This window comes from Scyliorhinus torazame, chromosome 14 (assembly GCF_047496885.1).
Source record: "Scyliorhinus torazame isolate Kashiwa2021f chromosome 14, sScyTor2.1, whole genome shotgun sequence".
Taxonomy (NCBI): domain Eukaryota; kingdom Metazoa; phylum Chordata; class Chondrichthyes; order Carcharhiniformes; family Scyliorhinidae; genus Scyliorhinus; species Scyliorhinus torazame.
In genome coordinates, this window is record NC_092720.1 from 191530984 (window position 1) to 191557441 (window position 26458).

The window sequence follows — 26458 nt, forward strand, 5'->3', positions numbered from 1 at the left end:
TAAAAGCAGACATAATCTACCAACAAGAGATGCACCTGAGGGAGAAGGACTGCCTGGTGGTAAGGAAGGGCTGGGTGGGACAGACGTACCACTCATGCCATGGGACGAGGGCTAGGGAGGTAGCAATATTAATTAGCAAAAGGATGTGGTTTACAGGAACCAGGGCAGTAACCGACCCAGGGGGAAGGTACATCATGGTCAGCAGTGTCCTGGAAGGGGCACCGGTTGTACTGGTAAATGTCTAAGCTCCCAACTGGGACGACTCAGAATTAATAAAGAAAACCATGGCGGAACTCCCAGACCTTGACACACACCGACTGATTATGGGGGGCAGCTTTAACTGCGTGCTGGACCCGCTGACCGGCTGATCAAACCCCAGAATGGGGAAAATTTCTGACATGGCTAGGGAGCCAGGGGCCTTCATGGAACAGATGGGGGCGGTGGACACATGGAGGTTCCTGCACCCGGGAGAAAAGGAGTTCTCGTTCTGTTCGCAGGTGCACAAGCTATACACCCGTATCAACTTCTTTGCAGTGGGCAAATCGGTACTTCCAGGGATCATGGGAACGGACTACTCTGCGATCGTTATCTCCGACCACGCTCCACATTATATGGATGTGAGGTTGGAGACAGGCCGGGCCCTGTCATGATATCTAGATCAACATATCATGGTGCAATCACACACACATTGATTGACAGGCATTTGGACCAACCAGCACACACACAACATTGCAGCCAATCACTAGTAAGAGCACACGCACTATAAAAGGGGGAACACGAGAGTTCCCACTCACTCTGGTAGGAGACAGCTCGGGACACAGAGCTTGCAGCGTGACATTGAGACATGGACAATGTACTGAGCGCCTCACCAACATTAGTGATAGAGCTAGTTCCATAGGTTAGCTGGTAGTGAACGTACCCAAGTCTATAGTTAGTTGCATCTGTCAGTTAACATAATAAAATCAAGTTGTACCATCTACAGCCGTGTTAGCTCATTTGTGGATCAGGACACCCAACACGACAGGCCCTGCACCCCACATGGAGGCCGGACACGGACCTCCTGGCTGACATGGCTATTTGCCAAAATATATCACAGGCCATAGGCGATTACGTCAGTAACAACCAAAACTGAGTGGTCTCACCACGTTTTGGGAGGCATTGAAGGCCGTGATCAGAGGAGAGAACATAGCCTACAAGACAAGTAGAGATAGGGAAGAGATGGTGGCCAGGCAACAGCTAGTGGACTTCATTCTGGAAGTTGAGAGGAAGTACTCCGAGGCCCCGACTGTAGAGCTACTGGCGGAGAGAAGAAAAGCTGCAAATGGATTTTAACCTGCTATCCACTAGGAAAGCAGTATACCAACTCGGCCAGGCACGGGGGCCTTCTACGAACACGGAGACAAGGCTGGCAGCCTAGAGGCTCACCATCTCAGAAAGCAGGCAGCCACGAGGGAAATAGTGCAGGTTAAGGATAGCAAAGGCAAAAAGGTACAGAGCCAAAGGAGGTTAATCGGGCATTCAAGATCTTCTACCGGAGACTATTCAACTCCGAGCCCCCCGACGGGGATGCGGGAATGAAACAGTTCACAGACAGACTGGAACTACCAGTGCTGGGGAAGACAGATGGGAGGGGGGCTGGAAGCACCAATGAACCTGGGAGAAATCATGGAGAGCATCAGCTCCATGCAAGCGGGGAAGGCACAGGGACCCGACGGGTTCCCGGCGGATTTCTACAAAAAATTTGCACCGGTCCTGGCCCCACCTAAGGGACATGTTCGCGGACTCGCCGGCAGGGAGCACCCTGCCCCCAACGCTAGCGCAGGCCACAATCTCACTAATACCCAAAAAAGATAAAGACCTCACGGAATGTGGATCATACAGACCCATTTCACTGCTGAACATGGATGTGAAAATACTCGCAAAGGTCCTGGCCAAAAGGCTGGGGGGCTACGTACCAGAGGGAGTCGCAGAGGACCAAATGAGCTTTAAGGGAAGCCAGCTCACAGCGAACATCAGGTGGCTGTTGAATGTGATAATGACCCCCCCCCCCCCCCCCCCCGCCAGGAAGACAACACCAGACGTGACCGTCTCCCTGGACGCAGAAAATGTCGCAGAGTCGAATGGAGCTACCTCCTCCAATGGTTTGGGGTAGGAGTGGGATTCACCGCCTGGGTGAGGCTCCTGTACAATGCTCCCAAAGCGAGTGTCTGAATTAACACCACCAACTCGGAATACTTCCAGCTACAGAGAGGAACAAGACAGGGCTGCCCCTGTCCCCACTCTTGTTCGCGCTAGCGATCGAACCTCTGCCTATAGCCCTGCCGGACGCAAAAAGCTGGAAGGGAATCCAGAGAGGAGACAGAGAGCAGAGTCTCACTCTATGCAGATGACCTGTGCCTCTACATCTCAAAGCCACAGAAGGTAATACTGCAAATACTGAAAGTGTTTGGAACCTTCTCGGCCTACAAACGTAACCTGGGCAAAAGCGAGGCATTCCCAGTGAATCCATAGGAGGAGGGACAGAGCTGAACGGGCTCCCGTTCATAACGGCCCAGAACAGATTCCGTTACCTGGGGATCCAAATAGCCAGAGGCTGGACACAGATCCACAAGTGGAACCTGACCAGCCTGGTGGAGGAAGTAAGAAAAGATGTTCAATGGTGGGGCTCACTCCAACTTTCCCTGGCGGGAAGAGTGCAGACGATCAAGATGAACGTACTGCCAAGGTTCCTCTTCCTGTTTAGATCCATCACGATCTTCATCCACAAAGCCTTTTTCGAAAACATAGACAGGCTAATCATGGCGTTTGTGTGTGTGTGTGTTGCGGGGTGGGGGGGGGGGGGGGGGGTTGGGGTGCGGGGTGGGTGGAGAGGCAAGAACCCGACAATTCCCAAACCGACACTGGAAAGGGGGAAAGTCAGAGTGGGCCTGGCTCTACCGAACTTACAATACGACCACTGGGCATCAACGGCAAAAAAGGTGAGGGGGTGGGTACAAAACCCGACACAGATTGGGTACAAATGGAGGAGACATCCTGTGAAGGGAAAAACCTCCGGGCTCTGGCCACAGCAGCACTCCTATCCTCCCCAACAAGGTATGCGACAAACCCAGTCGTAGCGGCCACACTGAGAACGTGGACCCAGTTGAGATAGCACTTCGGGATAACCAAAATGTCCCTTATGGCCCCCATCTCCGTCAATCACAGATTCCGCATAACCATGCTAGATACCACCTTCAAAAGATGGAGACGGGACGGGGTCAAACTAACGGTCGGGGACTTCTACACAGGGCGCAGACTGGCGACACTGGATGAGCTGACATGGAAGTGGAAACTAGCAAGAGGACAGGAATTGAGATATCTCCAAATAACGCACTTCCTCCGCAAAGAGACAATAAGCTTGTCCCAAACTTGCTGGGTTCTGGACAGCCTTCTCCGAGGCAATGTCCAAGGTTGTGGGGTGAGGGTGAAGCCATGCCCAACAGTGGCAATCTTCGGGGTATCGGAGCAGCCAGAGCTACACATGGGGAACGGGGCCAACGCCCTTGCTTTCGCTTCCCTAATCGCACGCCGGAGAATCCTGCTCGTCTGGCGATCGGCAGCACCATCCAAAGCTGCAGACTGGCTCTCTGACATCTCGGAATTTCTCCAACCAGGGAAGATTAAGTACGCCATCCGAGGGTCAGAGGAAGGCGTCCTGGATACTTGGGGCAGTTCGTCGGCCTGTTCCAAAACCTGTTCGAGTCCAGCAACGAGGAGGGAGACAGGGAAAAGAAAAAGAAAGAAAAGATGAAGAACCAAAGGACTGCGTAACCCGGGGGAGGGGGGCGGGGGAGGGGGTGAGAGAGAAAAATGGGGAAATCACAAGAGAAGAGGAAGGGTGCTGAAACCAATGGGGGTGGGGGGGGGGGGGGGGGAGGAAGGGGGGATATCATAGACCGATTCAGAGGGCAGCAAATAGTAGGTACAGTTAGCCATTAGAAAGACAAAACACACCTCTGTGTACAATAATGCAAATTAGCGCGGGCTAGAAAAATGTAATGTATATAAGTAACAACTGTTTATAAATATGAGAAAAGCCAATAAAAAGATTTTCAAAAAAACAAAGAAAATTGCTCTCTTCCAGTTAATTTCTGCATTATTCTAGATTGTTTTTTGTTCTATAAAAATAACGCGAGCCTTATGAACAGAATTCCATAGTTCACTGTACGCATTAGATATGCAATGAATATTTAATACCTTTGATTCAACCACAGATTGTGCGAAACCGTGCAAGGGCGTTTAATATAATGTTCTCTCTGTCGTGTAAATTGCACGCTATGTCTTACCCACAGCCTCAAGAATTTGTTGTAATTTCTGGAGTTCTGCAAACAAACGTATGTTGTTTATTTTCGGCCATTTTACTGCAGGCATAGCATCACAAGACCTTTCAGATTTTTTAGGCTAAAGAGCCGAAATCCCCACAACCTATTAGCAGGAAACGTTATTGATCTCATTCCAACTATTTCAGAAACTGGAACGCACAAACTTAGTTTGGTGGTCACCGAGAAGTCAGGCACGAGCGTATAACGAAATGGATTTATCATTAAAGCGACTTATTTACAGGTCACCGCTCTAGGCTTCTATCTGGGCCGCTTTTGTGTCCCGAATCAATTACTGCGCTGGTGGGTCCCCGCCACTCAGCGGCGCAGCTCGTATTCTACAAGCCTCACGGAGAGGCTAATGGATTCCCTCCGTGGGTCTCGTGAGGGTTATAACACTTAGGTTGCCACTCTGGTGCAGTGTCGAGCGAGAGAGGGAGAGCGCCGCAGATTCACGAGTGACATCTTTGGAATGGAACCTCAAAACTCCAGGAAACGTACATTATCGCCTGGTGCTATTCCGGGAAAGAGCGAGAAGCTCTTTTTAATTTAGAGTACCCAATTACATTTTTTTCTAATAAATGGGAAATCCACCTAACCTGCACATCTTTGGGATGTGGGGGTGAGATGCAAGCAGACACGGGCAGAATGTGAAACTTACACACAGACAGCGCCCCGGGGCCGGGATCTAACCTGGGTTCTCAGCGCCGTAAGCAGCAGTGCTAATCACTGCTCCACCGTGCCGACCAAGAGTGGGAAGTTATTACCATTACCTTGGGTAAAATTACTCCAACATTATTAAACCTTTATAATATAGTTGTTATCACATTGCTGTTCGCGGCATCTTGCCGTCCGCATTACTGATACAATTTCTGACTTTGCAGCTACAGTAAATTCCAAAATTAAATATCTCCGAAGCGCTTTGGGGACTTCTTGTGGTCATGAAATGTGCTGTATTTATGTAAATTGATTATTTCTTTAATTCGGCGGGACCTGGTCATTTATTCGCTTCATTAATGCCCAAAGAGCAGAACGGTGGGCAGCTCGACTGCAAAGGAGGCGGAGTCTTCAGGAACAAGCGAGCTTCTCCTCCGAGTCATTTGATTCTCCTGTGGGAGGAGCTCCAACTGAAAACCAAAGATGATTGCATAACGCTAGTAAACTGTTTGCATTGTATTCTTCTCAGAGGTCCACATAAGCATAATTGCACAAAGGCTCAAGAAACACCTGGAAAAATTGTAACGCCGTCAGTGGAATGTGACACTGTAACTTACGGTGCAGTTAGCAGCAGAGTTGTAACGTCACTGGGCTGGTAATCCAAAAGACCATGCGAATACGCTGTGGACTCGGCTTCAAACCCGCCATAGCAGCTGGTGGGATGCCAAACTTGATTAATCAATGTAACTAAAAACACGCGCCTTACTGTTGACGGTTATTGTAAATAGGCCATCAGCAATCTGGTTGACGGTTAACTCGACGTTCAGCGAGGAACCAACTCAGTTCAAGCCAAGTTAGAGATGGGGAACAAATGCAGACCTTGCCAGGGACGCCCACATCACATACAATAATAAAAAATACAAATAAATGCACCACCGCAGGAAATAAAAAGGCAATGAATATGTCACCTGTTCGAGCTTCCCTCGTTCTGTCGTCTGCAAAATAATGGAGAAGCAAAGCGTAATGCTAGCAGTACATATCAAGAATGAACGTCACTTTTAGTTAAGCAGTTGTTTACAATAGAAAGAACATGACATGTGATGTAGCAACACTTTCACTATTATGTAGCATACAAGCTACGAATTAAACAAGTGGCTCAATGACGGAACAACTGCGCCTGAACGATGTGATAAAATTAGGATGAGATTGCGAAGAGCGTTGGATGTTCTGGGAATATTTGTCCACATTCCTGTTCCGAGAAGTGAGTGCGTTCTTTCAACAAGTGCTCAATAGCTTCCATCCGTATAGCACTCATTATTGATTTACTCACCATCTGATTTCCTGTGGTCGTCCATCTCTATAAGGGCAATAAATCATTATAATTGTCAGGTTCATTATCATTAACATCAATTAGATGATTCTTCCCCAGCATTGTACATGAGTGAATTGAAAAATGAAAATTCACCTCCATGATTTTGTAGCCCGTATTGTTTGAATGTGGTCTTGACTGAACCATTGTAAAGCTCGGAAGCACTTCCTTCCGTTGCCCTCTCTGAGTCAATCTACCTGTTACTCGTACACCTCCGTATTGGGATGAAGTTGCCTATGTCTGTTTTCTTCATATTTCTATACGTCACTCTGTCATCGATAGTGTCTATCTGTTTCCACCCTTGAATGTATAATATTATGTTTTAGTTCTCTTAATCATCCGCTTTGCATTCTGCTCTAGACTGTGGAAAAATATTCCTCATCCTCTTCCATAACCGCCACAATAACGAAGAATAATTCCCGTTCTGCAGAAGAGTCATCTTGGACTCGAAATGTTAATTCTGTTTCTCAAACGTGCCACGTGACTTTTATTTTTTCCTCACGTGTTTCGTAGTTCCCCCCAATTTTCATGAGTAAACGCCCTTACCAGTTCATTGAATCCCTACAGTGCAGGAGGAGGTCATTCGGCCCATCAAGTCTGCACCGACCCTCGGAAAGAGCGTCCTACCTAGGCCCACTCCTCTGCCCTATCCCCATAATCTCACCTAACCTGTACATTTTTGGACACTTAGGAGCAATTTAGCGTGGCCAACCCACCTAACCTGCACATCTCTGGACTGTGGGAGGAAACCGCAGCACCCGGATGAAACCCACGCAGACAAGGGGAGAGCATGCGAATTCCACACATACAATTACCCAAGGCCGAAATTGAACCAGTTCCCGAGCGCTATGAGACAGCAGTGCTAACACTGTGCCAACGTTTGTTAATCTGCAGATCACATTTTGGTGGATCGGGCATAGGGTTGGATCAGTCTAGTGATACAAGAACATTTACGTCATCCTTGGTATTTGAACATCACTGGCAGTCAATTATTGTACATCTCTGATTTCCTTTGGGAAGCGTCATGCTGGGCTACCTTCTTGAACAGTTATAGGTCAGGTTCTGTATGTACTGCCCTGGTGCACTCAGCGAGGGTCCTCATGACTTCAGCGGCAGTGAAGGAATAGCGATATATTACCAAATCAGAATGAGGTGTGATTCGTGGTTATGGGCCCCATGCGCCTGTTGCCCTTGTACTTCCAGGCAGCTGATTTTGCGATTTTGAAACGTTGTCGGAGGAAATTTGAAGAATTGCGCAATCATATTTTGAGAATTCCACACATTGAGCTATTGTGCGTCGCTGGCGGAGAGAGTGTGCGAAGGCATGCACAGGTGGATGGGTTGCTGATAAAGTTGCCTACTTTGATTTAGATGGATTAGAAATTCTGGAGCTGCATTCTCTCAGATAAGTTAATAGTAGTTCATCACACCTCTGCCTTGCGCTTTGTAGGTTATAAGCTTTGCGAAGTTGGAAGGCGAATTACCCCTCGCAGAATTTGCTGCCTCAGGTCGACAGGATTCACATGGCTCGTCTGGCTAATCTTCTGTCAAGGTACCCCTAAGGTTCTGGTAGTGGGAGACTCAACTAAGGTAATGCCATTGAATATAAAGAAGAGATGTTGAATTATCTTTTGCTGGAGATGATCATTTTGAGGCACTTATCATTTATCAGCCTGTGCGTTGCACGCGAGCACAAACGGCTTTCTTGGCTGAAGCATTGTGATTTGTTGTGAACAATGTGAAATCATCAGCCAACATCACAGAACTGACCTTATGTTGGATGAATGCCACAGATGAAGATGCTTGGGAACGGGACGCTGCCCTGGGAAGTTCTTGCAGTAGTGTCTTTGGTATAGGCCCCAACAAATACAACCATCTATCGTTGTGCTCGGCATGACTCCATACAGATTTCCACCCATTGACATTAAGTGCTAGAATGTATATTCATGCTCTACGACTTCCCTACATCAACTAACGAGACCCTCAATTCTACTTCAATGTCATAGAGGTTCTTTAGAGGTTCAGTCAAACTCCCCAGCTCAAACTGTCCAGTTGCTCGTTGAGTCTGAAGAACGCCATGTGCTACTTGGGAATTTTCTAAATTCTGTGGTGATCTTCAACCCCCGTAAACCGAGCCACCTGTGACTTACTGTGCACATTGTTTACCTCAATCCACTGCGATCAATATCGTCGTCTGTCGTTCCATTATGCGCCAGATCAACTAAGGACAAAGAACGAAGAAAAGTGCAGCACAGGAATCGCCCTTTCGGTGCTCAAAGCCTGTGCCGATCATGATGCACTAACTAAAAAAACCTTCACCCTTTCTCGGTCCGTATCTCTCCGTTTCCTTCCTATTCATGCATCCATCCATATGCCTGCTTCCACCATATCCTCTGGCAGCGCGTACCAGGCACCCACCACTCTCTGCGTGAAAAACGTAGCCGGCACATCTCCCTTAAACTTTCCCCCTCTCACCTTGAACCTGTGCCCCCTTGTAATTGACACTTGCACCTTTGGAAACATTGGAAACATCCTCTGACTATCCACCCTGTCCATGCCTCTCATACTGTTGTAGACCTCTAGCAGGTCTCCCCTCTGCCTCCGTCTTTCGAGTGAAAACAATCCTAGTTTGTTTAACCTTCCTTATTGCCCACACCCTCGATACCAGGCAACATCCTGGTGAACCTTCTTTTCACTCTCTCCAAAGCTTCCACATCCTTCTGATAATGTGGCGACAAGAACTGCACCTAATACTCCAACTGAGGCCTAACCAAGGTTTTATATACTAATAATAATATTTATTGTTGCATTAACAGTACAATGAAGTTACTGTGGAAAGCCCCTAGTTGCCACATACCGGCGCCTGTTCGGGTACACAGAGGGAGAGTTCAGAATGCCCAAATTTCTAAAAGCATGTCTTTCGGGACATTTGGGAGGAAAGCGGAGCATCCAGAGGGAACCCATGCTTACATGGAGAGAACGTGCAGTCTCCGCACAGACAGTGATCCAAGCCAGAATGGAACCGGGGATCCTGGAGCTGTGAAGCAACAGTGCTAATCGCTGTGCTGCTGCAATATGATTTCCCAGCTCTTGTACTCAATGCCCCGGTTGATGAAGGCAAGCATGATATCTGCCTGCTTAATCACCTTGGCACCTGTTTTGCCACTTTAAGGGAACTGTGGACCTCCACACTCACATATCTCTGTATGTTAATGTTCCTGAGGGTTCTGCCATTTACATTATAATAATTCATGCCTATATTTAATCCTCCTAAATGCATCACCTCGCATTTGTCCGATTAAACTCCACCTGCCTGCCATTTCTGTGTCCAAGTCTCCAATCTATCTATATCCTGTTGTATCCTCTGACAAGCCTCGGCACTATCAGCAACTCCACCAATCTTGATGTCATCCCCAAACTTACTAATCAGAACACCCACATTTTTCTCCTGGTCATTTATACATACTACAAACAACAGAGATACCAGCACTGATTCCTGCGGAACACCACGAGCTACAGATCTGAAAAGTACCCTTCCACCACTACTCTCTGCCTTCCAAAACCAAGCCAGTTCTGTATTCATCTAGCCAGGCAACACCAAATCCCCCGTTTCTTTAGTTTTTGTACCGGTCTGCCACGTGGGACTTTGTCAGGTGCCTTACTAAAGTCCATATGAACTACGTCTACAGCGTTCCATCATCAATATTCTTTGTCGCCTATTTGAAAAACTCAATCAATTTGGTGAGACAAGACCTTCCCCTTATAAAACCATGCTGCCTGTTGCTAACTAGTCCATTTTCCTCCAAATGTCCATATATGTCACTCAGTATCTTTTCCAAAAGCTTCCCCGCCATTGATGTCAGGCTCACCGGCCTATAATTTGCTGAATTATCCCAGCTTCCTTTGTTAAACAAGGGGATGAGATTGCCTATTCTCCAGTCCTCTGGAACCTACCCTTTGGTCAAAGTGGATTTGAAACAATATGTTAAGGCCCCAGCTATTTCTCCTCTTAACTCCAGCAGCAACCTGGTATAGATCCCATCCGGTCCCGGGGACCTGTCTCCCTTAATGCAATTTAGGATACTCAACACTTCCTCCTTTGGTATATTGACGTTCTCAAGAGAGCTCACACACCTATCCTGAACTGAACATCCGTCATGTCCTTCTCCCTGGTGAATACCGATACAACGTATTTATTAAGGATTTCACCCACACACATGCATAACTTTGCTCCATTGTCCTTGCGTGGGCCTCCTCTTTCTCTTGCTACCCTCTTACCATAATATAGCATAAAAAGTCTTGGGATTCTCCTTGGCCATGTTTGCTAAAGATATTCCATGGCCCCTTTTAGCCTTCCTCATTCCGCATTTACGTCCTTTCCTACTTTCACTGTACTCTTTAAGTGCTTCGTCAGATTTTTAGATGCCTGTGCCTATCATAAGAATATAAGAACATAAGAACTAGGAACAGGAGTAGGCCATCTGGCCCCTCGAGCCTGCTCCGCCATTTAATGAGAGCATGGCTGATCTTTGTGGACTCAGCTCCACTCTCCGGCCCGTACACCATATCCCCGAATCCATTTATTCTTTAGAAAGGCATCTATCTTTTTCTTAAAAACGTTTAAAGAAGGAGCCTCAACTGCTTCACTGGGCAAGGAATTCCAGAGATTCACAACCCTTTGGGTGAAGAAGGTCCTCCAACACTCCGTCCTCAATCTACCTCCCCTTATTTTGAGGCTATGCCCCCTAGTTCTGCTTTCCTCGACCAGTGGAAACAACCTGCCCGCATCTATCCTACCTATTCCCTTCATAATTTTATATGTCTCAATAAGATCCCCCCCGCATCCTTCTAAACACCAATGAGTACAGTCCCAGTCTACTCAACCTCTCGTCATAATCGAATTCCCTCAACTCTGGGATCAACCTAGTGAATCTCCTCTGCACTACCTCCAGTGCCAATATGTCTTTTCTCAGGTCAGGAGACCAAAACTGAACACAATACTCCAGATGTGGCCTCATCAACGCCCGAAACAATTGCAGCATAACCCCACTAGTCTTGAACTCCATCCCTCTAGCAATGAAAGACAAAACTCGATTAGCCTTCTTAATCACCTGTTGCACCTGCACACCAACTTTTTGTGACTCGTGCACCAGCACACCCATGTCCCTCTGCACAGCAGCATGTTTTAACACCTTACCGTTTAAATAATAATCCATTCTGCTGTTATTCCTCCCAAAATGGATAGCCTCACACTTGGCAACATTGAATTCCATCTGCCAGACCCTAGCCCATTCACCTAACCTATCCAAATCCTTCTGCAGACTTCCGGTATCCTCTGCACTTTTTCCTTTACCACTCATCTTAGTGTCGTCTGCAAACTTTGACACATTGCACTTGGTCCCCAACTCCAAATCGTCTATGTAAATTGTGAACAACTGCGGGCCCAACACTGATCCTTGAGGGACCCCACTAGTTACAGGTTGCCAACCAGATAAACACCCATTTATCCCCACTCTCTACTTTCTGTTAGTTAACCAATCCTCTACCCATGCTACCACTTTACCCTCAATGCCATGGATCTTTAGTTTATGCAGCAACCTTTTGTGTGGCACCTTGTCAAAAGCTTTCTGGAAATCCAGGTATACCACATCCATTGGCTCCCCGTTATCGACTGCACTGGTAACGTCATCAAAAAATTCTACCAAATTAGTCAGACACGACCTACCCTTTGTGAACCCATGCTGTGCCTGCCCAATGGGACAATTTCCATCCAGGTGCCCCGCTATTTCCTCCTTAATGATAGATTCCAGCATTTTCCCTACAACCAAAGTTAAGTTTACCGGCCTATAATTACCCGCTTTCTGCCGACCTCCTTTTTTAAACAGTGGTGTCACGTTTGCTACTTTCCAATCCTCTGGGACCACCCCAGAGTCTGGTGAATTTTGATAAATTATCACGAGTGCGTTTACAATTTCCCTAGCCATCTCTTTTAACACTCTGGGATGCCTCCCATCAGGGCCAGGCGACTTGCCCAATACTGCCTCCTTCGTGATTACAATCATCTCAAGGTCCTCACCTATCATATTTTTATTTTCATCAGTCACTGGCGTCTTATTTGTGTCCTCCACTGTGAAGACTGACCCCAAAAAACCTGTTCAGCTCCTCAGCCATTTCCCCATCTCCTATTATTAAATCTCCCTTCTCATCTTCCAAAGGACCAATATTTACCTTAGCCACTCTTTTTTGTCTTATATATTTGTCGACGCTTTTACTATCTGCTTTTATGTTCTGAGCCAGTTTACGTTCATAGTCTACCTTACTCTTCTTTATGGCTTTTTTAGTAGCTTTCTGTTGTCCCCTAAAGACTTCCCAGTCCTCTAGTCTCCCACTAATTTTTGCCACTTTGTATGTTTTTTCCTTCAATTTGATACTCTCCCTCACCTCCTTAGATATCCATGGTCGATTTTTCCCCTTTCTACCGTCTTTCTTTTTTGTCGGTATGAACCTTTTCTGAACACTGTGAAAGATCGCTCGGAAGATTCTGCACTGTTCCTCAACTGCTTCACCATGAAGTCTTTTCTCCCAGTCTACCTTAGCTAGTTCTTCTCTCATCCCATTGTAATCGCCTTTGTTTAAGCACAAAACACTAGTGTTTGATTTTACCTTGTCATCCTCCAACTGTATTTTAACTTCCACCATATTGTGGTCCCTCCTTCCAAGAGGATCCCGAACTATGAGATCATTAATCAATCCTGCCTCATTACACAGGACCAGATCTAGGACCGCTTGTTCCCTTGTGGTTCCATTACATACTGTTCCAGGAAATTATTCCGGGCACATTCTATAAACTCCTCCTCAAGGCTGCCTTTACCAACCTGGTTAAACCAATCGATATGCAGATTAAAATCTCCCATGATAACCGCTGTACCATTTCTACATGCATCCGTTATTTCTTTGCTTATTGCCTGCCCTACCATCCTGTTACTATTTGGTGGCCTATAGACTCCTCCTATCAGCGACCTTTTCACCTTACTATTCCTGATTTCCACTCAAATTGATTCAACCTTGTCCTCCATAGCACCAATATCATCCCTTACTATTGCCCGGATGCCATCCTTAAACAACAAAGCTACACCACCGCCCTTACCGTCCATTCTATCCTTTCGTATAGACTGATACCCTTGGATATTTAACTCCCAGTCATGACCATCTTTTAACCATGTTTCAGTAATGGCCACTAAATCATAGTTATTCACGATGATTTGCGCCACCAACTCATTTACCTTATTTCGTATACTACGAGCATTCAAGTAAAGTACACTTATGCTGTTTTTTATGTCTTTGTTATGGATCCTAACACCTTGATTCGCAATTTATTTTTCCTCTTACCCTTTCTCCTAATTTTCCTTGTCTTTTAACCCATATCTCTACAGAATAACCTGTCACGTCACCTGCTGCCTTGATCTCCATTAACCATTGTACTGTCCATAGCTTTACATTTCCCTCCCCCCCCCCCCCCCCCCCCCCCACCTTGCTAGTTTAAAGTCCTTGTGACCAACCTATTTATCCTATTCGCTAGAACACTGGTCCCAGAATGGTTCAGGTGAAGACCGTCCCAATGGTACAGGTCCCTCCTGCCCCAGTACTGATGCCAATGCCCCATGAAATGGAATCCCTCTTTCCCGCAGCACTCCTTTAGCCACGTGTTAACTTCTCTAATTTTCTCAACCCTATGCCAATTGGCACGTGGCCGGGTGGCAATCCAGAGGTTATAACCCTGGAGGACCTGTTCTTTAATTTAGTCCCTTGTGTTTGATAATCCCCAGACAGGTCCTCTTTCCTAGTCTTACCTATGTTGTTAGTCCCAACGTGGACCACAACAACTGGTTCCTCCCCCTCCCTCTCCAAAATCCTTTCAAGGCAATCAGAGATGTCCCTCACCCTGGCACCGGGCAGGCAACATACCATGCGGGACTCTCGATCTGGCTTACAAAGGATGCCATCTATCCCCCCTAATTATAGAATCCCCTACAACTACCACTTGTCTTTTTGCTCCCCCCTCTTGAATGGCTTCCTGTACCACGGTGCAGTGGTCAGTCAACGCATCCTCCCTACAGCCCTTTTCCTCATCCACACAGGGAGCAAGTACCTCATACCTGTTGGACAAGGTCAAGGGCTGAGGGTCCTCAACTCCTAAACTCAGGATCCCCCTACCTGCTTCCCTTGCAGTCATACCACTCTGTCCCTGACCACTGTCCGAATTAACAGTACTTATTCTACCGGGTGTGACTGCCTCCTGAAACAAAGCGTCCAGGTAATGTTCCCCCTGCCTGATGTGCCGCAGTGTGTGCAGCTCGGTCTCCAGCTCATCAATTCTGAGCCGAAGTTCCATGAGCAGCCAACACTTGCTGCAGATGTCGTCACTGACGGTCTCAATGGGATCCACCAGTTCCATCATCATACAGCAACAGCACATCACCTGTCCAGCCATATTCAACTAGTTAATTAATTTAAATTTTTTTTTGTTGATAGAACCTCAAGGATAAACCCAAACACAGCCGTCTCTCGCCACTCACGAGAACTCAGTCACTCACCTAAACTCAGATGCACTCTGTTCCAATCAGCACTCAGTCACTCACCTAAACACAGATACACTCTGTTCCAATCAGCACTCAGTCACTCACCTAAACTCAGATGCACTCTGTTCCAATCAGCACTCCGTGACTAAAGGCACTCCTGCCACACCTTTTGTGCACTCACCTCTCCCAGCATTGTCCCGGCTCTCTCCTCCCGCGCTTCTTAAATATCCCGGCTCTCTGTTCCCGCGCTGTTTTCGCTGTCCCGGCTCTCTCCTCCCGCGCTTTTTAAATCTCCCGGCTTTCCCCTCCGGCGCTGTTTTCGCTGTCCCAGCTCTCTCCTCCCGCGCTTTTTAAATCTCCCGGCTCTCTCCTCCGGCGCTGTTTTCGCTGTCCCGGCTCTCTCCTCCCACGCTTTTTAAATCTCCCGGCTCTCTCCTCCCGCGCTGTTTTCATTGTCCCGGCTCCCTCTCCTCCCGCGCTGTTTTCGCTGTCCCGGCTCTCGCTCCTCTCGCGCTGTTTTCGCTGTCCCGGCTCTCTCTCCTCTCGCGCTGTTTTCGCTGTCGATTGCTTCCTTTTTTCCTTTGACTAAGCTTATAACTTCCCGTGTCATCTGTGGTATCCGAATCCTGCCATTTCTATCCTTCATTTGTGCCGGGACATGGCTGTCCTGCACTTCAATCAACTGGTCTTTAAGAGCCTCCCACATATCAGACGTAGATTTGCCCTTAAGTAGCCGCTCCCGATCCACATTCCCCAGTTCCTGTCTAATTTGGATGTAATTGGTCCCCGCTCAATTAAGCACCCTCACCCACGGACCACTCTTGTCCTTATCCATGAGTACTCGAAATCGTATGGAATTATGGTCGCGAAACCCAAAATACCCCCCCCTCCCCCCCCCCCCCCCCCCCACCCCCGCTGACGCATCAATCACTGGCCTGAATTCATTCCCCAATACCAAATCTAGCATGGCTCCGTTTCCGATTAGTTTGTGAAAATACTGTATCAAAAGCCCTCCTGGACTCTTCTAACAAATTTCTCATAATCCGAGCCTCTGGCTGTGAGGGATTCCCAGTCAATCTGGGGGAAGTTAAAGTCACCCATCACAACAACCCTGCTTTGTTCACACCTTTTCAGTATCTGACTACACAACTGCTCCTCTGCCTCCTACGGGCTGTTGGGAGGTCTATGGGACACTCCCAACATTGTCTTAACATGGACGGTATGGATCAAAGTCCCGTTCATGGAAGCATCCGCCCTTAATCCCCCCCCCCCCCACACCCCCTAATTCTGTGAAAGATCTTATGTCCCACTGGTTTTCCATGAATATCAATGGATCACAGGCATAGCTTGCAGTTGTATATCTCAAAGTATCACCGATATTTGTGTTGTCTCCCTTTATTGATGGTCGGAGATGTGTTTCCTACCGGACCTCAAGCAACCGATTAATATTGTTATATCAGAATTAACTTCTTTAGTTCCCCTGATCTCTTCGCACGCCATGACGCCATCTCTTCACCGGAATACCAACAGCTACAAGGAAGACACTGAGAACAATTCTCGGCTGGCAATCGTCTGTTCTGATAAAATGCCCATTGGTCGGCACGGTGGCGCAGTGATTAGCGCTGTTGCCTCACGACGCAGAGAACTGGGGCTCGATGCCAGCACGGGTCACTATCCGTATGGAGTTTGCACATTCTCCCTGTGTCTGCGTGGGTCTCACGTCCACAACCGAAAAAGATGCGCAGCTTAGGTGGGATGGCCACGCTAAATTGCCTCCTAATTAGAAAAAAATAATTGGGTACTCTCAATTTTTATTAATAAATGCAATGCCTGTGAGATGCCAAACACGGCTAGTGGACAGCCGCAGAATTGCGCTAGTCATCCACATAGACTACTTTACGCCATCGACTGCTTTATTAGAAACATCTGTATCGTTTTAGTTACCTTTGTCTTTTTTGTTGAGATTGTTTCCTGAAAAATCATTACAAACCATGGTTACCAACAACATGGGAACATATCAACCCGATGACAATAAAAAGAACAAAAAATGAAAAGTGTCAATTGGAATTTTGAAACCAGAAGCCTAGTGATAGGCAACTTGGACGAGTGAGTGGGCGGAATGTGTGGCTCTCCTTCATCTCAGTGGGCCGCAAGATTGAAATCGGGCACGGTCATTGGCCATGACACAATGCATAAGATTAAACGTATTAAGTAAATGCCGAATATTTTATAAGGAATTATAGGAAATGCTTCATCATTCATGTATATAGAACTATCATTAACTTCAAATGGTATAAAAAATAAGTATTTACGCTTTGATTGGACCTTGAAGGAGCAATCAGCACGCACCTCATTTCCCGTGTCCTTTCTTTAAATACACCAGTCATGCCGGTAGAAAACAAAAACCGCGCCGACGGAAACCAGTAGTATTACAGTGAGCAAAAAGGATGGTCATTGAAGAAAAATGGTGCCTTCTGATGAATAACTTAAAAAAAAAGCCAACAGCCGTCTTCTTTATAAAATCTGTCCTGCTTAACAGCTCCAGCTAGACTTCCGGTGGCGTCTGCGAGCGGAGCGGCCACGTTCAGAAGAAACTCCCGCCGGCCCGCGATATAGCGGTCTTTTTCGGCGGTTCCCCGCAAATTTTTTGGGAAGGAATAAACCTATCCGGGGTCGGCCCTGCCTCTCTCGCCCTGCGATAGCATCAAAGGAGGAGGAGCGGGGAATCACGACTTATTCCCCAAGGAGCATCCTGAAAGCTGAAGGGCTCAAAGAACACGTAGAGGAAATGAGAACATTTTTTTCTGTTTTTTCTCTCTCCTGAAAACTTGAAAGTAGCAGCGGCGCGGAAATAAACGGGGACCAAGGCGACAGGCCAGAAGCCAGGTCGTGATGCAGGAGGGATGTCCCACATCGGATGGCTCCCGCCTAGAATGTGGTAAGAAGACTGAAGCCCGGTCCCAGGGAAATTCTGGAGGTATACAAAAAAAAAAGAGAAAGAAGGTTTAAAGAAATTTGACATTGAAGAAGGAAGGAAGAGTGAGAAAAAGGACAAATAATAAGCCGTTAAAGGACGCGAAAAGCAGCTTCGAGGAAGGGAGAAAACGCGGGCTCTCTGTTGAATGAGATGACGAGCAAAGATGCTGACAAGTTGGCGGAGGCCGGACCGCATGGTGGGGCCGCACTACTTACAGTGGAGAAGATGACCGACGTGATGGCGGTGGAGCTAGAAAAGCAGTTTGCGAGGCACATGGAGGCTTTGAGGAAGGAGATGGCGGTCACATTGAAGTCATTGGTGGAGGAAGCAATCGCCCCAGTGAGAGTAGCTGTGGCAAAGACATCGGCCGAGATGAGAGAGCTGGGTGAGAAGATGAAGGAAGTGGATGAGGCCGCGTTACAGCACAGCGACCAGCTCACCTCGATGGGGGACGAGCTGCGGAGGGCAGTGGAAATCAACAGAGGGTTTCAAGCAAAGCTTGAGGACTTGGAGAACCGCTAGAGGTGGCACAATCTAAGGATCGTGGGCTTGCCCGAAGTGATAGACGGTCCAAGGCCAACAGAGTACTTTGCTAAGAAGTTGGCAGAGCTGATGGGGGAGGGTGAGAACCCCTCTCAGTACGAACTGGACTGAGCTCATCGGTCGATAAGGCAGATGACCAAAGTGAATGAGCCGCCAAGAGCAGTAATCATCTGTTTCCATAAGTACTGCATGAAGAAGGTGTTCAGCGTGGCGAAGCAGAAGTGTGAGGTGCAGTGGGATGGTACTGGAGTTCGAATCTACCAGGACTTGATGGTGGAGTTGACAAAAAGACAAGCGGCGTTCGGGCGAGTTAAGGTGGCACTGTACAAGAAAGGGGTGTGATTTGGTACGGTATATCCGGCGAAGCTGAGGGTGACGTATGGTGCCAAAGACTTTTATTTCGAGACAGCAGAGGCAGCTGAGGCGTTCGTGAGGCTAGAAGGCAGTATAGCATGGCGGGGTGAGCCACCCGTGCTAGCTAACTAAAGTCGGCTAGTGAACGGAGATGAGGTGAGAGGAGGGCTGCAGACATTGGAGCCTGGTTGGCAGGTTTCGATGGGCCGACGAGGAGGGGGGGGGGGAGGGATTGATGCTGGGAGATGTTTTTTCGAGATGAAATGTAGGGGGAGTATTGGGAGGGGGGGGGGAAGGGGTTTGATGTTAATAATGGTTAGAGGCCGGTCAGGCTTATGAGGCAGGGCCCAGTGGTATGATGATTGTGGATAAGTAGGGGGGGGGGGTGGTGAGAGACCCCAGGTAGGATAGTCACGTGGAACGTGAGGGGGTTAGGAGGTCTGGTCAAGAGATCAAGGGTGCTTGCGCATCTTAAAAGTTTGAAAGCCGATGTAGCAATGCTGCAGGGGACTCACCTGAGGGTGAAGGACCAGGTGAGACTTATAAAGGGCTCGGTTAGTCAGGTGTTTCACTCTGGACTTGACGGAAGGGCTCGAGGGGTAGCGGTAATGGTCAGCAAAAGGTACGCTTCCAGATGGAGAAGGTTGTGGCAGATCAGGGGGGGGTAGATATGTGATTGTGGCAGGGGCGCTGAAGCGGAGGTTAGTGGCGCTTTTAAGTGTATATGGCCCCAATTGGGGCGATGTGGGATTCGCAAAGAAGGTGTTTGGGGCCATCCCCGACTTGGACACACACAAACTGATATTGGGGGGGGGGTGACTTGATCCTGGTGCAGGAACCAAGGTTGGACAGGTCACGGCCGTGCACAGTGGTCCCATCGGGGCGGGGGGGGGGGCAAAGGCGTTAGCTGGGCTAATGGTGCAAATGGGGTGGTGGGGGTGGGGGTGGACCCTTGGAGGTTTCTGCACCTGAGGGAGCGGGAGTACTCAGCAGTCCATAAGGTATATTCGCGGATCGACATTTTCGTAATGGGGAAGGGTTTGTTGGCTGGGGTTAAGGGGTCGGAATACTCGGCATTTGTAGTGTCAGATCAAGCTCTGCATTGGGTGGATATGTTGCTGGAGAAGGGGGTAGCGCAGAGGCCAGGGTGGAAATTAGATGTGGGGCTTTTGGGGAACCAAGTGTTCTGTGACAAAATTGAAAAGGTAATTAAGGAATATGTAGGTTTCAACTGTACGGGTGAGGTGTCGAAGGCGGTCGTCTGTGAGGCTCTAAAGGCGGTGGTGAGGGGTGAGGAGATTTCGTTTAAGGCCAGGGTGGACAAAGAGGAGAGGTTGGCGCGGCAGAGGGTAATAGATGAGATGTTGGGGGGTAAATAGGAGTTATGCAGAGGATGGGGACCTTGCACAGCTGGAAAAGTGGAAGGAACTACAGGCGAGCTTTGACCAACTATCTGCCAGGGTGGCGGTGTGCCAACTGAGATGAGCAAGGGGTGCAGTTTACGGACATGGAGATAAGTCTGTTAGCAGGTCAGCTCTGGAGGGAAGCAGCGGCAAGGAAAATTGTGCAGGTGAGGGATTGGGCAGGGAAGTTGGTGGTGGCCATATTCGGGGTGTTGGACCAGCCAGGGTTGGAAACGGGTGCGGAGGCAGATGTTGTAGCCTTCGCCTCGTTGATCGCCCGAAGGCGGATCCTGATGGGTTGGAGGGCAACCTCGCCACCCTGTGCCCTGGCGTGGCGGGCAGGATCTGTTGGAATTCCTGACTCTTGAGAAGGTTAAGTTTGAATTGCGGGGAAGGATGGAGGGGTTCTACAATTCATGTGCGTTATTCATTATGCACTTTCAAGGACTGGATAACATCGAACATTATTTGAGGGTGGGTGGGAGGGTTACGGGGAAGGGGGGCGATGGGTGTTAATGGTGGCTATGGCTGATTCCTGAATACTTTTTGTCAGTTGTTTATGTGAACATGTTGGCGAATGTTTTTGGGTTTGGTGGGAGGATGTGATCGTTGTTATTGATATGGGGATTGATATATTTGTTACTGATTATTGTTCATTACTGATTATTATTTATTGTTAATGGGTGTAAATTTGGGAGAAAATGCGAAAAAGGAGGAGAATAAAGAAATATTTAAAAATAAACATGTCCAGCTAGCCCAACCAGTAAGCTACTTTTATATCAATAACAGAGAAGGTGTTCTTTATATATTGGAGTGTTAAACATAGAACATAGAACATAGAGTAGCTATTAGCAGTCAAAAGCTGGAAGAGAGGAGATCAGTGGATTTTGTGTAAAGTGGCTTTCGACTAATCAAACAAACATGTTTTGCACACGACATTTTACTGTTGATTAGACAGAAGTTAATGGGGAAAAGAGTGAGCTGAGGGGAATGAGCCAGTGAGGAGTTTGTTTTGGAAAGAGAAAACAGGAACGGGAAGAAAGTCTAACATACTTTATGCAAATAAATAACTGAAGCTGAGCGCATTTCAAGATAAATTGACTCACCAGCCTCTTCCAGCTGCTTTGTAATCTTCGCTAATTCTGCAATTGGGCACCGACAAAACAAGGTTGTGTCTCTGCAAGAACTGGCACCCATGCTTGCAAATCATTCGTTTAATATTTTGGGAACAATGGCTTCATTTCTGGGGGGATGCGAAAGGGGGGTGGAGGTGGGGGGGGGGGTGGTGGAGGGTGGGGGGTGGGGGTGGGGGTGGGGTTGCGGGTGGACCTGAGGCCACTGATGCATATGAGACACGAGCGGCGATATCTCGACAGCAGAGTGGATGTCCGGTGCCACATCATGACAATAATGGCTGTTAAGGAACCTCTCCAGCTGCCTCTCAATGTTCTCTTGACCATTAGTATCCTGAGCAGAAACATATTTCGTTTTTGTATACGTAGTGTGACCCATGCGAGTATAATGCCCAAAAGGGACAATGAATCTCACTCAATTTCACTCCAGTATTAGGAGGAGTGCCCTGACTCTGGATCTATGCTGAATTTGTAATGTGGCCTTAGCTATTGTACCGAATAAATTGCTTGGCAACGTGTTACCTTTGCACTTTTATCAATAAACATCGGAAATAGGAGCAGGAGTTGGCCATTTAGCCCTTCGAGCATGCTCTGCGATTCAACATAATCTTTGTTGATCAGAAATATCAATGCTGCGACACTTTAGCACACTCCCCATACCCCTTGACACCTTTAGAGTCTAGAAATTGAATTTCCTTCTTAAATATATTCAGTGATACGGTCTCTACAGCCTTCTGTCGCAGGGAAGTCAATAGGTTCACCACCCTCTGAATTCTGTATTCCAAGGGAAACCTTCCCTACACTTTCTCAATGGCAAGCGTACGCTAAGGAGACCAAAAGTGCTAAAACATTTCCAGGTGTGGTCTCACCAAGTCACTGAACTGCTGCAGTAGGAGGTCCTCCTTGCTCTGTGCTCAAATAGTACCAAGAGTAGCTTCCAATTCCAGTTTCCTTGATTAGAATTTCACTAGCAGGCATGGCGAGATTAGAATCCGTGTTCCCAGATCCCAGCCTGCCTTAGAATGCCAACCCAGTGACATTACAATTAGCCAACCATCTTCCACTGACCGGGAGAGGAATTATTCTTAGCCTGCCTCTGAATTGTTAGTCCAGTGACATTACCACTACCCAACCGTCTTCCCCTGATCGGGAGAGGAATTATTCCACCTTCAATCACCTTTGCACTGATGCCGACGGATTTTCAATTTCCCCCAGAAACTGGATTATTCTCCACAGTGAACTCGCAAATCCCTTTGCATGGTGAAAAAACATCCAGCGGTCTGAACAAAATAACCAATCATCTCAATATTATTCTGCAACTGTCGTATTTGGGTGCTGGTAGCAACCAAGAAAGGCTTCCTGTACTTTCTGAAGTACTTCTATTCCCTTTTCAATAGAATGGAAGCCGCATCTGTGTACAGATCTGTAAGCACAGCCTGATTAGGGTGCAGCTCAAGTTGAAGCGGTGATCACTCCTGAACATTACGCCCCAGAAAGAAATTCCTTTTTTTGTCAGCGTTTTGAATTAATTTTCTGGCCTGCGATTCTGCTTTTAATGTTTTTTCACTTCATCCCTATCTCTGTTGTTCTGCCTCCCTTGTTCTCTAGTGTTTGGAGACATGATCGATGTTTCCGAATTTCCGAGTGAAATGCATCACCTCACCTTTATTTTGTTAGAATTCATTAGCCAGCCAGCTGGCAAGGATACGCGTTTCCTCGTGGCGTCTTGTGTTATCTTGCATTTTGTTTCAATGTTAACTTTGATCATCAGTTTGGTACCATCTGCAAATTTAGTTATTATGTTATTTATTCCCAAATTCGTCTCATTCATTTAAGGTATTTCTAGAATGGATCCTTGTGAGAAACTGGTTCATACATCCCTCCAATCTGAAACGCTGAGCACCGATCTTCATATTTTTGAAAGTAATTTGTTATCCATTCCGACGTTTGACTTCTGAGCTGACATTCCCTAACCTTTGTCACGGACCTATCTTACTGTAGATTCTAATCACATCTGGAGCGAAACGGCGCTTAAAGTGCAAAGTGCAGTCTCCACGAAGAAAGTGGTGCATCAAATTACTTTTATCTCCTGTGGCACCGACCATAAAATTGAAAAGAGAAATCAAAATGACCACTGGAACTAATGGAAGACTGGTCGTATGTTTCAGTTGACTTACCTGCATCTTTTATGAGCAATTCTTGCACTGTTAATTAAATTGATAACTGACCGTATCATAATTACTCTTCCATGTTAATGTATGCAGCACAGAACTGCTCTTCTGTGCCAGCTTTGAAAATTAGCATCATATTCTATAATTTAATAAACACAAAGTTCACAAATAATTCATAAATTCTGGCAAAATAAATGCAAATTTATTACGGACTTCTTGACCGCCGGGCCAACTTTAGCCCAATTCCCCAAGTGAGGAAACTGACGCTAGGCTGTTTAGCACAGGGCTAAGTCTCTGGCTTTGTAAGCAGGCCAGCAGCACGGTTAAATTCCGTGAACAGCTCCCCGAACAGGCGCCAGAATGTGGCGACTAGGTGCTTTTCACAGTAACTTCATTTGAAGCCTACTTGTGACAATAAGCGATTTTCATTTCATTTCATTTTCATGTCGACGGCAATGTTGATTTATCGTTCTGATCGATTTTACCCTCCATCGAATATAATGGAAAGCGGGTGTAAAACCTGCATGCTAGTTTCCTGACTGATAACGTTCCTTAAAATGACCTCAAACCAGATCCCTGAAATAGCATGGTCGGTTCTCTTTTCGCGCTGGCAGCGCCCCCACTCCCGTGGGTTTCCCGGCGGCATGGGGTGGGTTCAATTAAATACCCAAAGCGGAGGAAATCGAGAATTGCGCCGCCAACGAGCGCCGCGCCGCTGAGTAACAGGCTGCTGGGGAAACGGAAAATCCAGCCCCTTGATCTTTATTTGCTTTAGTTCAATATCTCCCGCAGCTTTCGTTATCCACTGAAAGCAGGGAGAAGACACAACGGGAATTAAGGTGGGTCGGCGGAGGGGGAGGTGTGAGGGGAGTGCGGGCGGGTCAATTAAATCAGGTACATAGGTAGGAGAATTCGGTACTCACAGCGAGTGTCTTAGCTCCTGGTAGCTGAGCATGCCATTTTTGAATTTTGACTGCAAACAGACAGGCGGTAGGGCAGTATGGAGGGCAGTATGGAGAGCGCCGCCCGTTTGCACCTTAAGGATCACCCCTTGAATGCGGACGACTCAGGAGTATTAGGGATCGATCAGACTGGTCCTTTTTCATTCATTTATGTGTCCCTGGTTAGACCAGCATTTATTGCCATGCTGGACCATTTCAGAGGCCATCAAAGAGTCACCCACATTTTTGATGCCCTGAAGTCATATGTTTCTCTTCGATGATTGCTTCACATCTCAGATTTCAACATTTCCCAAGTGTGTTTCGAAACCATGTCCCCAGGGCATTACTCTGGCTCTGCACTGCTGATATAGTGACAATATACCCCATGTTCTCTGATAAATTGCCCCATTTTCTCCAATAAAGTCCCTCAGCTCCTCTATGGGCTACGTCCAGTACCTTCTGTAACAGATTCCCCAGTAGGACTTATTGCAACCTTTAAGTTACAATAGTAACATGCTATCTCCTACCCCCCGTTTCCTCACATTACATACTCACAAAATCTGATTAAACTGCCCCCAGGTTCTCAATTGTGGGTGCGGCTATGACATTGGGGGCAGAAGTGGAAATGTTTTGATTGGCGGCCCTAATTCCATGGCCCTTTCACGAGCCGCACTTCAGGGTTATCACTGTGCTGATGAGCCCATTGGCCAGGGGCTGGAGATTTCGAATACCCGTTTAAGGTAACATTCAGACTGCAAGCCCCTGCTAAATGTTTGCAGTTTGTTCTGACTACCGCATTTCAAGTCCCATACTGGCCTATCTAAACGAGAAAAACAGCACAATTTCAGTGACGTGCGATATCAATCAATTGATGCTCGCGGAAGCCTCTGCCAAACCTTCTCCAACCGTGAAATGTAACTGGGAGGCCTGACAGTACCAAATGCTTTTTGATTGTTTGTGCTGAATGGATATCGACCGTTGACATCCAGCATATACCATCTGTATCCAGCTGAGCAGAACTTGTGGTGGTGTGCAATCTCCGGCATAACTGTCCATGCCAAATGCCCTTGTTCATTTGTAAAGTGAATGTGAGAGGTGATAATCCAACTATATTGTTTACTGGTCCCACCCAAGCGCCAGCACCTAAGTTGGTTCGTGGCGTGCATGAGCCCAGGTGATATGATATTAAACATGACGGTTTCAACTTTTTATGAACATGACCATATGTCACGCCTTGTTGATATAAAATTAAGAAGCTTTAGTGGTCTATGAAATATGGTTATCTTATGTGTAATTGTGACACGAGTAGATGGAAAACCCTCATCTTTTATGATCAAGATCCAACTGATCCCCAATGCCTCCTCATCTACCCTTGTGAGTTGTGAGGGTTAGCATTGACTCACTGTCTTTTCATTCTCTTGTCCGCTTCCAAAATTGAAAGAACAGACATATGAGTGAATGTAATGACTTGTGCTCATCCAATCCTTGCACGTCCACCCCATGTGTGCGTGGGTTTCCTCCGGGTGCTCCGGTTTCCTCCCACAGTCCAAAGATGTGCAGGTTAGGTGGATTGGCCATGATAAATTGCCCTTAGTGTCCAAAATTGCCCTTAGTGTTGGGTGGAGGTGTTGGCTTTGGGTGGGGTGCTCTTTCCGGGAGCCGGTGCAGACTCAATGGGCCGAATGGCCTCCTTGTACACTGTAAATTCAATGATAATCTATGATTAATCTGGGACAAAGGTTCGGCACAACATCATGGGTCGAAGGGCCTGTTCTGTGCTGTATTTTTCTATGTTCTATAACCTCGTGATAATGTTTGCCGGGGAGTGGGATGACATTACAGAAGGATGGGCTTGAGTCCCCACGCTGAATGGATAGATGAAAATGTTATGTGAAGAACTACACGAAATGGTAGGGATGGACTAATTTGTACGATGATGATTTATTTTTGTAAAAAGCCACCGTCGGACGTGG

The 26458-nt window shown here is 47.2% G+C and overlaps 1 protein-coding gene across 1 annotated transcript in view; it reads right to left on the reverse strand.

Annotated features, from left to right (window-relative positions):
• Positions 1 to 26458, reverse strand: part of LOC140389101 (uncharacterized) — a 306705-nt gene that overhangs the window by 114575 nt on the left and 165672 nt on the right. Inside the window, exons 31-36 of the mRNA XM_072473261.1 lie at positions 23551 to 23577; positions 21347 to 21382; positions 16908 to 16934; positions 6346 to 6372; positions 5984 to 6010; positions 4326 to 4361 (exon numbers count right to left, since the gene is read on the reverse strand). Of these exons, the coding sequence (XP_072329362.1) occupies positions 4326 to 4361; positions 5984 to 6010; positions 6346 to 6372; positions 16908 to 16934; positions 21347 to 21382; positions 23551 to 23577 (180 nt within the window). The remainder of the gene's footprint in view (positions 1 to 4325; positions 4362 to 5983; positions 6011 to 6345; positions 6373 to 16907; positions 16935 to 21346; positions 21383 to 23550; positions 23578 to 26458) is intronic.